The 13,248-nt window shown below is 48.1% G+C and overlaps 4 protein-coding genes across 4 annotated transcripts; 1 reads left to right on the plus strand and 3 right to left on the minus strand.

The window, feature by feature from the left end:
- Window positions 1-502: 502 nt before the first annotated feature.
- Window positions 503-2,489, minus strand: EDB93DRAFT_1336926 (uncharacterized protein). Its single transcript, XM_041455348.1, has 2 exons — window positions 1,836-2,489; window positions 503-1,781 (listed from the first exon to the last, which is right to left on the minus strand). Exons 1-2 carry the CDS (start codon window positions 2,219-2,221, stop codon window positions 767-769), a joined length of 1,401 nt encoding a protein of 466 aa, XP_041308252.1. The 5' UTR covers window positions 2,222-2,489; the 3' UTR covers window positions 503-766.
- A 1,698-nt stretch (window positions 2,490-4,187) lies between these two features.
- On the minus strand, window positions 4,188-6,972 carry EDB93DRAFT_1084171 (uncharacterized protein; the record flags this gene model as incomplete). The annotated part of the gene is made up of 5 exons (XM_041445815.1): window positions 4,188-4,354; window positions 4,405-4,432; window positions 4,485-5,391; window positions 5,444-6,627; window positions 6,682-6,972. 5 exons carry the CDS (start codon window positions 6,970-6,972, stop codon window positions 4,188-4,190), a joined length of 2,577 nt encoding a protein of 858 aa, XP_041308253.1.
- A 174-nt stretch (window positions 6,973-7,146) lies between these two features.
- EDB93DRAFT_1142295 (programmed cell death protein 2) lies at window positions 7,147-9,075 on the minus strand. The gene is made up of 5 exons (XM_041449332.1): window positions 8,704-9,075; window positions 8,466-8,635; window positions 8,274-8,406; window positions 7,790-8,223; window positions 7,147-7,727 (listed from the first exon to the last, which is right to left on the minus strand). The coding sequence occupies exons 1-5, from the start codon at window positions 8,854-8,856 to the stop codon at window positions 7,286-7,288; spliced, it is 1,332 nt and encodes a 443-aa protein (XP_041308254.1). The 5' UTR covers window positions 8,857-9,075; the 3' UTR covers window positions 7,147-7,285.
- A 543-nt stretch (window positions 9,076-9,618) lies between these two features.
- Window positions 9,619-12,988, plus strand: EDB93DRAFT_1142307 (cation efflux protein). The gene is made up of 14 exons (XM_041449333.1): window positions 9,619-9,795; window positions 9,847-10,045; window positions 10,098-10,183; window positions 10,239-10,299; window positions 10,349-10,600; window positions 10,651-10,894; window positions 10,950-11,150; window positions 11,202-11,295; window positions 11,351-11,443; window positions 11,498-11,606; window positions 11,659-11,772; window positions 11,827-12,294; window positions 12,344-12,544; window positions 12,599-12,988. The coding sequence occupies exons 1-14, from the start codon at window positions 9,728-9,730 to the stop codon at window positions 12,827-12,829; spliced, it is 2,421 nt and encodes an 806-aa protein (XP_041308255.1). The 5' UTR covers window positions 9,619-9,727; the 3' UTR covers window positions 12,830-12,988.
- Window positions 12,989-13,248: the final 260 nt, after the last annotated feature.

A 13,248-nucleotide genomic window follows, 5' to 3' on the forward strand; every position in this document is an offset into this window, starting at 1 on the left:
TATACTATATACTAGCATATTCCAAGTGGAACGAAACAAATCTGTTGAGAAATGGTGGAGATCGTGTTTTCAGCGTGACAGCAGCCAAAATCACGATTTCAGTGTCACCTGCCGAGGCTGCCGACGTCGGACATTGAATTTAACAGCGTGTTTCATTGCAGCTGCAATCCGTGAGCGCGTGAGCAAGTAGCGAGCGCTGAGCTGGGCTACCACATCCACCATATTTTTTTGCTCAACCCGCGCATCCGAGTCCGAGTCACGGACTTCATAATCCATCTACTAGTATGCATCAATACCCACATCCACATACATTCCCTCAGCAATATTTTACACATCATTAATGATTGCATTTAGTTCTATATAATTTTTCGGTACATACTGTAGCTCACAGACTTATAAGTAGCGTCCTAATCAATCACTGTTGAAGTTCACGAATCCCGAATCACGAATCACGAAGATTCTAACGTCTGCCGAGCGGACTGTAGATTCGGCCAGTGTGACTGTCCGTTACTATTCGTGACCTGAGTGTGACTCACGAAATTGTGGACCGTCACGAATAGAGCGTAAGGGATAGTAGTCTGTTCTTCTATATCTTATCCCGCCCTCCTGCTCATGTACATTACAGAGGTATATACTATATTTGCGAAAAAGGGTATGCGTCAATTCCCGTCTAAACTAAGTTCGAGGTGAGAAAACGAATTCGAATGTCTAGTAGGGAAGGCCCTTATAAAAAGCCCGATCAGAAATGCCTATCATAGTACACTAATCAGATAACAACAGAGGTCAGGGTACCGTCAGCATCTGGGGGAAGCAGCTTTCCCTCGAGATTGACACCAAGATCCCGCGACGACTCAGATGTTACACTGGTGGTATCTCGTACATATACAGCTGGTCGAGGACGTTCGCTTGCGGGGCTGATGGGTTCGGTTACAGAATCCTCGACGGACGACGTATCCGACATGCCATTGTACATTGGCTCTTGTTCAACGCGTTGCGGCGTTTTAGAAGCAGCAGCTGCTGGGGCACGAGTACCGAAGAAGTCGCCCAGTTTTTTGGAGAGAGGAACAGGGGGTGTCAGCGATGATAGGGATGGGGATGCAGTGTGGGCGGCGGGTGCGGCAGGGGATGAAGAGGGCAGTACAGGACTCTGGGTTATAGAATCTGCTCGCCAGAGTTTGAATCCCCACCCAGTAACAGCTGGTGCTGGTGCCGGTGTTGGTGTTGGTAGTTTCTTCACCTCTGCAGGCGAAGGGGGAAGGCTCTTTGGCACAGCTCCAACCTGGTTTTCTTCGATGAATTCCCGTAGAGCTTTGACGCAAGTGTCTGATGCTTCGCGAGCCTCGTTTGTTTCACTCAGTTCATGTTTCACATCGTCAAGTTCAGCCTTCACAGCATTGAGCTCCCGGCGTAGCATTTCCAACTCAGCAGACTCTTCCGAAGGGAAAAGAGACTGCGGTGGTGACCCACGACCGATCATGCCAGACATCCTCCTCGTGTGGGAAGGCTGTTGGGACCTGGATTTCTGCACATCAGGTAGGGTGAAAGTCGTGGGAGTCAGAGTGGGAATAGGGGATGTCAGATGAGAACTGTCGAGAACGTTGTCGGAGACTGATGATATTCGTTTATGGCCATTGTTACGCCCAGTCGTTGATCCAATCAATGATGCGCGCTTGGAGGACGGTGGGCCGTTGAAGGAAGGAATGCCTGCTCTAGACAGGTCAAGAGCTGAAGGCAATTGACTCGCCCGTCGATTTTCAGACTGTAGACGCATGAGGCCACGCCTGAGAGGCACTGTGAGTGGCACGTTGTGCAGATAGTATGAGTGTGAAACAAACCTGCTTTCCTCAACTTTCGTCCTGAGTATAGATATGGTGTCTTCATCATCCTTAATCTTTGTACGAGCGTTATCCAGTTCCTCCTGCAGCTTTGAGCATTTTTCCGTCATATGCCCAAGTGTGTCCGTAGTTCCTGCCTCGCGGGCCCGCATCTCAACCACTGTTTGTGAGAGTTCATCTCGCTCCCTTGTGACACCTGCGAGCGACAGTCTCAGTTGAGTGACGATTGAAGCGAGGACATGAGGATCCAGGGAATTCGGACGTCCTGTGGCATCCACAGGTGAGTTCGGGTTTGATTCATTGTCGAGCTGTCGCTCGAGTTCTAAGGAGAGATCGATGGAAAAAGGGCGAGGTGGGTCGCTATGTGCTTGTTCGTGAGCGGTCATGGTTGATGGAACGTACTCGTGGTGAATCGTAAAAAAGTATGAGCCAGGGCTTATGTTGGCATGTGGACCAGTAGCAAGTTAGGGCTCGGAATGGTGGCAGCCACGTCGCGTAGTGTCAGGGAATGGGTTGCACTACCCTGCCTTTTATGGTTAGTGGCTGTGAAAATGACCATATGAGTGTCATGTCTTTGCACTGGGAATGAGTATAGGCTGTTGTTAGTTTGCTAGTAGGGGCGCCCGTACGTTTGCACAGTATCGGAGAGTCTTGGATGTACAGCTATTTAAATATTCACATTTTATCACATCCCTCGACCATAGCCTTCCCCGCCGTATCCCCGCACTGCTTCGACTCCTAACGTAAATATATCCACCGAATCATGGTGACAGTGACGACGGTGACAAAAATGAAAGAATTTTATTATGCTGAGCGGGAAACCAGCAAATGAATCACCTGCTTCCCGGTTTCTTGGTCTGGGGGCGGCGAAGAATGTGGCAATATCAATGTTCCAAGATGCGTTCAATGACCGCAGTACTAATCGACTTGAAATGGTGCGCATTCGAAGGCAAACACCGGTCAGCTAGGATCGAATTCGAAGAGGTTCAGATTATTTGTTAATTCGAGGCTGGACGAGGACCTTAAGTGATCATTAAGAAGATACAGGCTTTGCGATGACAGGCTATTTGTGTCGAACTGCATCTATAGCAACGCTGCAATCCGGATGTGTCCAGGGAACTCTATCATAGCACGAATACCCCTGTCGCACCTAACCTCGTTCTTCGGCAGGGTATGCAGGTGTCCTAGTAACCATCTCGGCCTAACCGAATCGAATATTTTCTCAAACACCAGTAACTCGGCATTTAGCACAAGATGCCAGTGCGGTGATTGCTTGGGCATATAGACAACGAAAATGAACACTCCAAAGCGAGTCGCTCATCTGGTGCTGCGCCGGGGGGGTGTAACAATAAGTATCATGTGCCCATCGCAACGATCTTATTCAAATATGATGCCCGGAATATTCTAATTGCACACCCTAGAAAGTCAGAAGTGAGCATATATAACTTGGTTGGAAACGTGCGGGTGGAACTAGCTGTGATTGATGTCAGAGTGACATGCAAAGCTCCAATAGGCTCCACCAGAATGTTCGGTTGCTCCATAGGAGGATAAGACTTGAAGAAGGATCTTAAAGGATTCGAGCTTAGTCTCTATGCATTTCCCACGTAAAGACAAATTATGAGTAAGCATGAGAGAGATGCGCAGCTGTAAAAACAATTCACGAGAAATGCATAAGATCTAGTTCCTACGAGAGTGAGCCATGCTTATAAACCAAAAGAAAATGCACTCACTTCAGTGTATTCCACGGGTCGTCATATGCTGTCAGTCAAATGCAAAGGTCTACCAGATAAGAGTTCGTGCGGTCTGACCACGGATCCCAAAAATACCGGGACTCTACGTCGCAGATGATCATTTCTGATGCACGACTCTATTTGCAACGACCCATGTAACAAGATTCCAACATGTGTACCAGGTGAGAAGGAGCGTGCTGTGATATCACTTAGCAGACGTAGCGATTCCTACACACAAGAACGCTCAGTGCACATATCCAGCGTCTTGATGACCGTCTTCGAGTTCAGTTCTGGTCGTCCAATTAATGGTGGAAAAAACTCACCATCCATGTAGAAAGGCTCTTGCAGGCTTGGTCACTCCGGACTTGATCAATTAAAAATGAAGAATAAGTATAAACTATCCGCACATGCACCACAATTTTGGGTATTCGTCTGTAATAGACATGAGATGGGAAAAGATATAATCACATTTTCTGCCCCTGTTTGTACAACCATACAACCTAATAGATCTGCTTAATAACACATTATTCTTCACAGTATTTCATTTCAAAGCAAATACCAGTCTTAGCAAAATGATCATTCTCCTGGCTCCGGTAGTGTGGATATTGCACTAATGGCATCTTCATCCGTGAGTAAGAGCATCTACACATATGATGCCATCGCGCTCGCTCCAAGGATAACCCCACCGATGGAGCCATTCTCGCACGCCCGAGGCGAGGCGAGCCCGCGAAGCACCACGTGCTGCGTCTTGTGTTCCAGTGTGTTTTTCTTCTCCAACAATAAGGAAAGCTGAAGCATAAAAATGAGTAAAATCACTGGCTCCACAAGAGAACACCTACCGAGACCAAGGAAATGTTCCCGCTCAAGCTGAGATTAAGATTAATTAAAAGATCATCTGACGGTTGCATAGAACACTCACAGCAAGCAAGAACTCTTCGAGAACATCTGTTGCCTCATTCGAATGTAAACCGTGAAGATCGAGCATAGATTCAGTTCTCTCTTCTGACGTCGATTTCGAATCACCGCCTGTGTTGGTGCTGGCTATGCCTAAACATACACCCAAACCTCCTCCGCAGGGTCGGCCACGGGCAGTTCGGTCTCCGGCATCATCAGACCATCCAAGATCTCGACCCTTCACAGCTTGTTCGGCAACTTTTGCACGTTCTCTGACGAGTTTACTAGCCGCTGTCGTCATCTCATTGCCCATTTTAGCATTGAGATCGTGACCCTCCCTGCTAAATCGTTTGGCTGCGGCACCATCGCCGCGTCTCCATGCATCGGCAGCCCGAGATAAGCACGCATTCCGAGCGGCACCCAGTTGCAGTGCTCGAGATCGATAAGACATATATAACGCATTGATCGATTCCCCAGTGGGTAACGTTGGTAATAGTGCCGGGGGACGTAACTTGATGCGAGGCGATGGTTTTGGCGCTACGATCGAGGTGCGGATGTGTAAGTTATCCACAGACGCATTCGATGAGATTGACGAGCGAGTGGCCGTTGTGCGGTCTACCGGCACTTGAGTAGGAGCTGGTCTCTTCACGGCTGCTGCAAATCTCGTGCGACCGGGATCATGTTGCCAATGGCCATCACGGGCGGCGTAACCTCTCCGATTACGAGAGGCATCAAATCCTAGAGCCGGAAACTCATCAGGTGGAGGACTTGTAGTGCGGGAACTAGAGTTGCCGAGACTAGTCCGTGACAGTGCACCAGTCACACTGGCCACATCAACGTCTTTAGGAAGGTGATGCAAAAATTCACATTGATCCTGTTTGGCACAGGTCCCACGCAACCAGAACCGGCAGAGTGCTCTCTCTAAATCGTGACTGCGAATGAAGATGAGGTGGACATAACTGACAAGAACCAGAACCAACACACCTGAAGCGGCAATCGGCCCGCAAGCATTCGCCAGCAAGGTAATAGCGGCAAACCCTATTTCCGCCGGGGACGGGTCGTCCATTGCCTCTGGTAGAACCTCGGGCGGGCTGGAAGCCTCCGCGTCCTCCATGTACCACCCCGGCGCTGCTATCCCTAGCCACTAACGTCACTCGCCCTCCCATGGACTGCATACGAGGTTGGCTGTGTTGAGGTGGGGAAGGCAGAGCACGATCAACAAGCCATGCCATAGCACGGTCGAAATCATAGCCGTTCTGAGAAAGTGCATCTTCAAGCTCGGATGGCGCAAGGGTGGATCCAAACACCGAGCTAAGCACATCAAGAGGTGTCATCCCATCTGTCAAGTACCCTGTCCCTTCCGCGTCGTCGACTGTTCCATCGAACTGCGGGTCATAGTCATAGCTATGCTGGTAGTAACTTTGGGCAAGTGGATCATCGGGCGAGACTGATGAACTATCCATCCACTGGTCAAAGTCGGTAATTGTAATTGGATGGAAAGAGTTGGATGCTGTCTTGGGCGCGAAGGGATCGAATGGGTCATCTTCTTCGTCTTCCTCACCTGGCCTAAGAGATGAGCGGAGGGAGCTTGGAGTTACAGCTCGGGGCTGCAAAGAATCTCCCGGCACCAACGGCGCGGCGATGGCAAGATTTGAAGTTACTCTGAGCTGACTATGGGACCACAGGTCAGGAGACGGTGTCTCGATTCTATATCCAGAAAGGGTTCCGGAAGCAGACGAAGCTGCAGCTGCAGATAGGGGCCGAGGAATAGGCTTGAATTCAGTTGCTTTTGCGCTCAAAAGTCGAGGAGAGGATATTGGTGATGATGGAAGGCTCGAAGTAAACTGAGGATATGCTTGCGCTTGTGCATGCGCAAGTGTTGGTGAGTTCATTGGTGAAACACTACGCGCAGTCATGTATGAGTTTGTGTTTCCAGTCACAAGAGGAGAACCAGCAGGTGTATGTGGCCTACGAAACCCGACAGCGAGAGGTGAGCTAGGCACTGAGGTGGGGGTATCTGGCCTGTTTGGAATGAACCGAGCAGTAGAGTGGGTGGAAGCGCGAGACGAGGGTCGAGATGGTCGTCGTGTTGGAGTTAAGAAAAGGAAAGGCACGCCTGCTACATCGTCGTGGTGTCTATGCATCAAATCCAAGACATGTTGTTCGAGCTAAAAGACGGATGATCAGAAAAAGGGGCAAAACTAGTCATCTCGCGAGCTAACCATGTCGTCTTCTACCCCACAAGTGGTCTTCAATGATTCTTTAAGTTCATCCTCTTGCTCATTAGCAAGAAATCCTGCTACTTTCGTCACAAAAGAGGTGGTGATGCGGATTGATTCATCTACGTCTCCATCTCCATCGAAGCTGTCTGCACTGCCCTTCTGCTGACGGATTATAGCTAATAATTGGGCACGGGTATGAGGGAATCGTTGACTGGTCAAGACTGAACCAGATTCAGATACATCGTCAGACTCAAAGATAACAGCGGGAGGCAGAGTCAGCGTCTGGGGCATTGCTAGAGGGCGTCAAAGTGAATGATTAGGAATACAACACAAAGAAAAATCCGAAAGCGAAGAGTAAGATGAAGCTAATCTCTGCGTCCGGGGACGTGCTGCTAGCTAAGCGAGTCAACAACGATAGGGTCCATATAAGAGCAATATGAAACAACGAACAAGAAAACAAACAACGTTATTCCCATCACGGGCTCAAACCCAGGTTGGCCTGATCATTGATCCAATTATTGTGCTCAACGACCCGACAAGCAGCATCAATTAATGCATATGTTGCAAAGTAATCAGGACCGGGGATATACAATACTTGTTAAATTTAGTCGTCCCACTGAACGAGAACAAACTCTTCTCTCCAACACTCCTTGTCACCACCGTCGTCATCAAGGCAACAGTCCTTTTCACACGAAAAAATCATGCAAGTGCCCCACTCCATACCTCGCTTATCAGATGCAACTTTTTTCTGCAGTACTTCCTGTACCACCTTCATCCTTTGTTCGTCTGTCAACTGCGTCTCTTCATCCTTGATTGAGGCCCTGAGGACGTTGATCAGGTTGGGCATAAGTTGGCATTCGAAGACGCGCGCCGCCTTGCACGCTGGGCACGGAGATATTGATGCAGTGCTGTATGAACGTTTAGCAGCAGAGACGACCTTGAAAGCAGCTTTTGTCACTGGAAGAGGGTCCTGAGGAGGGAAAGGGAATAATCTGTCGAACACTTTATCCGAAGAAAAAGGCAGGGGGATCCCTTTCAGTTCATATCTACACTCAAAACATTAGATGATCAGATATAACAAGGATAGAAAGACTGAGTTTAGGCTAACCTGAGACATTGCACTCCTGTGCTGCTCACTCGCTTCGAGAACCGATCAAATACAACGTCCACCTCCAAGGAGTTCTCGTATGGTTCGAATGCCCAGCTTACATCCTTTCCGTCCTTAGGATTCTCATCTGCAGGGTCCTCTATATGGTCACTCTGAGGACTTTTGGTCTTGGGCGGGGGAGGCAAATATTCAGAAGTCGTTGAAAGGTACAGAGGGGGAAATGATGGAGCAGCTCGCCATGGCGAATCATCAATCGTTGTTAACGCCATCGCGGTTATTAATGAATGTGCAGAAGACTCAGACGTGGCGCTTTCTGTATCAGATGTGTCCTCTGGCTCATCTTCAATTGCGGGGGCAGCGGCTGTGGGAGCTGGCTGTCCGAATACGCGGTCACCCAGTCCAAAAGGACCAGGAGTGAACCCCGCCGCATGCATCTGGCTGTTAAATGAGTGACTGTGCACATATCGCACAAATTTGACTCAACTGAAAACGGATTAGTTGTGGGAGCACTTTTTACAGGCGAGGAAGCCTTCTGCTGTGCTTGTCTCTTCGCCAACATTTTTTCAAGCTTTGCTGCATACTCTGCGTTGTATCTCAGAGCACGCCAAGCACGAACACTATTTCAGAGTTCACAGAGAATGACGACCCATTTCTTCGTGGAATAGTACAAACCTACCTCCCATCTTTTCGTTGACAAGCACTCCGGGAACATCCCCAGATGTACAATGCTCTATCCATAGGACTGTCCTCGACTGGACACCAGACTTGTACAAGCAATTCCATGGGGTACGAACAGATCTTGCATTGAGATGAGGAGAACGGTGGTTCTCTCGAAGGCAGTATTGCCTTAAAAAAAAATCAAGTAAACTGCATTGACAGGTTGATCGTACATGATCAAAGAGACATGCTCGTACAGGATGCCCGCCAATACGAGAAACCGCAGCATCTTTGATATCAGTCTCTGTCTCGATTACACCATCGGGGATGCCTAGCAAAACCGCTGTTTCTACTTCTGAACCGATCTCATCATCGGAATCAGACCAATCGTCATCAACAACAGAGGGCATTGCGATGGTGGGATCTAGAATAAGTGCTCGTTAGTAAGATGCATCTGCAAGAACTCGACAAGAAAAGTGAAAAAAGTCAGATATGCATGAATGGTAAAATTTGAGACTCGTCATATATGCTGTCGTGAGGAAACCGCACGCCAGCAGATTCAGACTCGTCATCTAAAGGGCTCATCCAAGAGAAATATAACTCTGAACTTGGACTCACCGTGATCGACGTTGAGCTTCAAAGTGAAAAATAGACAAAATCTTTCGAGATATATGGGAAGGCCAAACTGGTTCAAACATAAGCAAATTGAGTGAAAGTCGTGGGAAAGCTCTTACTAATAATAATACAACAATGACTGACTGTAAGCCGGTTGCTTATTACCTGAGTTCCTATAATCATGATAAATAACATAATCATAAGCATTGATTATCGTTGCCTTTTGGTGTAACTGTTAAGGGATGACAGTCTTAGCTACTTATATTTTTTTAATAGGACGACGTTATGATTCTGTAGAACGTTGTACAGGCGAGCAAGTGGTGGTGTACACAAGCGAGCACCGCCACCGCAGCACGTCAGGTCGAAAAAGACGCGACCCAGCAACGTTTGAACCGCAGATAGGCTCGGGAAACGCGCGGGAACTGGACGGGTTGTGGACGCCGTAGGCAGCGAAAATTGATGTTTTTGAGCTACGGAAGCCGTCAATTTTTCACACGAAGTTCAATGGACATCGTGGAACGTTGCGCGTGACCCATGATATCGTAAGCAGTTGGTGGCGCTTACACTGACCAACTAAAGAGTTCCAACGCATTGAACCGGTACCGTTTCATATATAACCGTTTCATACTTATTAAAATATTCACGCTCTTTTACGCTAACTCTGGGATGTCTCCCCCAGATGCCCGAACACGTCGAAAAATCAGCTTGAAACCAGCCAGAGTGCTGACTGGATCGTAAGTTGGTCAGTATGCGTGTCGATATTTCAGTCCTGAAAGTCATCCCAGAATCGGCAACAGACTTATACCAACCATACTACCCTCCAATGTCGTCTTCGTGCTTGCGCTCTATGCAGCAAAAGAGCTACTTCTCTCGTATGATGTGGGAGTGTTTTGGGTGCTTATGAGGGTGTTGGCTTGCGGCGGTTTGGGTATGCTGACATGGGAAGCTTTTACGGGGAAGCTTATGAAGAATTGCAATATAGAGGTATGTGTACGAGAATCTAGCACTTTCTGTCTTGACCCTTGATCATGCTCAGTGGACAGCAATTGGCGTGTCGTCATTATTGCTCTTCGTGCAGCAAGCAGCCCTATTTACAGCATTGTATCGTCTTCCCTCTCCGAGGTATGCTGTTCCTAGACAATGAACCATGGGACTATCGCGACTCATTTATATGCAGGGTAATGTTGTTCAGTCATTTCTCCGCGATGTGGGTGGAGTCATTTATAGCCCCCGCTTCGGTCAGTCTACTCTACACGATTGAAACATTCCATTCATGAGGCCTCTCAGATGTGGAAGCCTATCTTGACTTTCTCGTCATTTTTACTTTCATTTGCTTCTGATACGTTTTTATCTAAACGCAGCGTCTCTATCATTGTTCCTGGTTATGGAGCCTTAGTTATGCATGGCATATCCACCTATGCTCTTGAACATCTTCGTGGTGTCTTGGCTCCAACTGTACACCCCACGTTGACAACTGCTGCCAGTACACTCGGCGCGGCGCTTGTCGGACTCCCGCTGTACGCCTTCAGACAAGCCATCGTATGTAGTTCATTCAGGCCTCCTGTTATGACCTCACCCTATCATTTTAGCTTGACCCTCCCCCAATACCCGTTGTTCCTGTAACCTCCTTGGCAGTTCTTCCAATTCTGGCATATACCATGATATTTCTGACGCCGGACACAATTGGCATGCAATTCAACGTTGCCCAGACCTCTCAAGTGTTCTTGGTCTCCTACCCAATCGCCTTTCTTGTTGCGACTGCCATGGGTTTTCTAGGTTTTTCACAGCACCCACGTTCGACCGATTTACTAGTGGGGGTGATGCTCTATTATTGTCAGCATTCACTCCGCGTGCTTGTGGTATCTAGTTCTTACCTCTCTTTATATAGCGATATATCCGGACAATGATCCCACACTATCTGGTCCATCGCGTACTCCAGTGTCGAAAGTTGTTCGGTTCTATTTGAACTCGATCCTTTCGGACCCTGAGTCGAGAAAGATTTTCTATTTCCTCGTGTTGAATCTGGCCTTCATGCTAGTTCAGATGCTATACGGCATCTGGACTAACAGCTTGGGTCTTATCTCTGATGGTGAGTTTGAAAATGACGGGTTTTTTTACGTTCTGATGATTCCCCTTCAAGCTATTCATATGGCCTTTGATTGCTTGGCTATTGGTGTCGGCTTACTAGCCTCGATCATGGCAAAGTGGCCTCCAGATGAACGATTCACGTACGGGTAAGTCCATGCCTTGTATCAAGCTGACGCATGCAGTGATTCTGTCTTCCTTCAGATACGGCCGAATTGAAACTCTGTCAGGATTCGCTAATGGGATATTCCTCATCCTAATATCTGTTTTTATAGTCTTTGAGGCTGTACAACGAATGTACGTTTCCGTTTGGTCACGAGTTATCATATAGTAAATGTTAACCCTCTGTAGATTGGACCCTCCGGAAATGACGACGAACCAGCTGTTACTAATTAGTTCCCTCGGACTTGGTGTTAACTTGTTTGGCATGTATGCTATGGGCGGCCATCATCACCACCACGTTCGTTAACATGCTTCCACTCGTTCATATCATACTAACCTCAACGTCACAGGGTCACTCCCATAATCACGGGCATACACATCAGCATCAATCACATAATGGGCATACTCATCACGATCACTCGCACACTCATGGTGACCATGCCCACGAACATGACAGTCACTCGGTCGGTGCCCATTTGCATGGCCCCGCAGCTTCCAAGCTCAGTGAACATCTGCAGTCTTCGCTATCCCATGAAGACTCACACGCACACAATCACTCCTCACATTGCCACTCATCAAATGACACATCCTGCCCGGATCATGGCTCTCATTCTCATTCAGACTCGCATTCGCATTCAGATCATGCACATACCCATCCTGCCTCTCCTGAGGGCTCTTTAATACGTGGCCGCAAGCCCCACTCTCGAGGTTCTTCCCTCCACATACCCATTGATGGCGCCCAAGTCGCATCTGCTATCCCATTTCCCCTGTCTTCCCCCAGTGGTGCAGACTCGCCAATTTCACCCAGCTACCCTAGCACTTTAAAGCATGACCATCACCACCACTACCACCATGGGATGGAGTCTTTGAAACACAGCCCGCGCAATCATGATCATGATCATGATCGCTGTCATGAACATGAACACGGACATCATCATGAAGGACACAGTGACAACATGCGCGGCGTTTTTTTGCATGTTATGGCGGTGAGATTTCGTCAGACATTTTTGCAACAGCATTGATAGATCTTTACAGGACACGCTCGGTTCTGTCGGTGTCATTATCTCGACCCTTCTCATCCAGTTTTATGGATGGACAATATTCGATCCCATAGCATCGTTGTTCATTGCAGTCATGATTGCTGCAAGTGTCATACCGTTGGTAATTGACACAGGTAGGGTCCTAAGCCTTGATATGGGGAGCCGCAAGAAAGAAGTTCAACAAGCTCTCTCTGAGGTATTACATATTTCTCCTAGTCTAATTACTCTGACCACCCGCTTCTCGTGATAGCTTGCCTTCGTGGATGGCGTCACCTCATACTCATCCCCCCAGTTCTGGCCCAAAGACTCAGCAAAAGTCATTGGCTCGATTCACATCCAGGTCGCGCTTTCATCACACAAACATCCTGACACTGATGGCGTGCGCGAACGCGTGTATGCCCTTTTGAGGAGCAGAATTTCGGGGCTTGAAGAGTTGACCATACAGTTAGAAGAGGGGGGAGAGTCGTTGGAAAGTAGATAACGTGCACTGAACCCACGCCATCGCATATATTTGTATTAATCGTACGCCATGCATCCATTCGCATCACCTTGTGTGACCAGATGTTTTCTACTAATGAAATGGCTACTGCCAGTGCAAGCCAACGCGTCTTCTTCCAATGACGATCGATTGACAGGCTCGGAATTGCTCCAAATGAAGTGGGCGTTATTTACTTACTCTACCAGCGTGAATCATAATGTGAAAAACCAAACAAATCAATTTACCACTTGTTCGAGACTCTTGCTTTACATACACTGAACCTGTCACTGCATTGTGATTTCATCTACTCAATAGTCTAATTGCATCTTCTAGAGTACTCAGTCTGGCTATCTGGCCATGTCGTCGTAGCCTGTATATACTATCCCGCACCACTCGTTCTTTTCACTACTCTTCAGCACGAT

This window comes from Suillus bovinus, assembly GCF_016758785.1.
Source record: "Suillus bovinus strain UH-Sbo-P2 chromosome Unknown EDB93scaffold_23, whole genome shotgun sequence".
In the NCBI taxonomy this organism is placed as follows: domain Eukaryota; kingdom Fungi; phylum Basidiomycota; class Agaricomycetes; order Boletales; family Suillaceae; genus Suillus; species Suillus bovinus.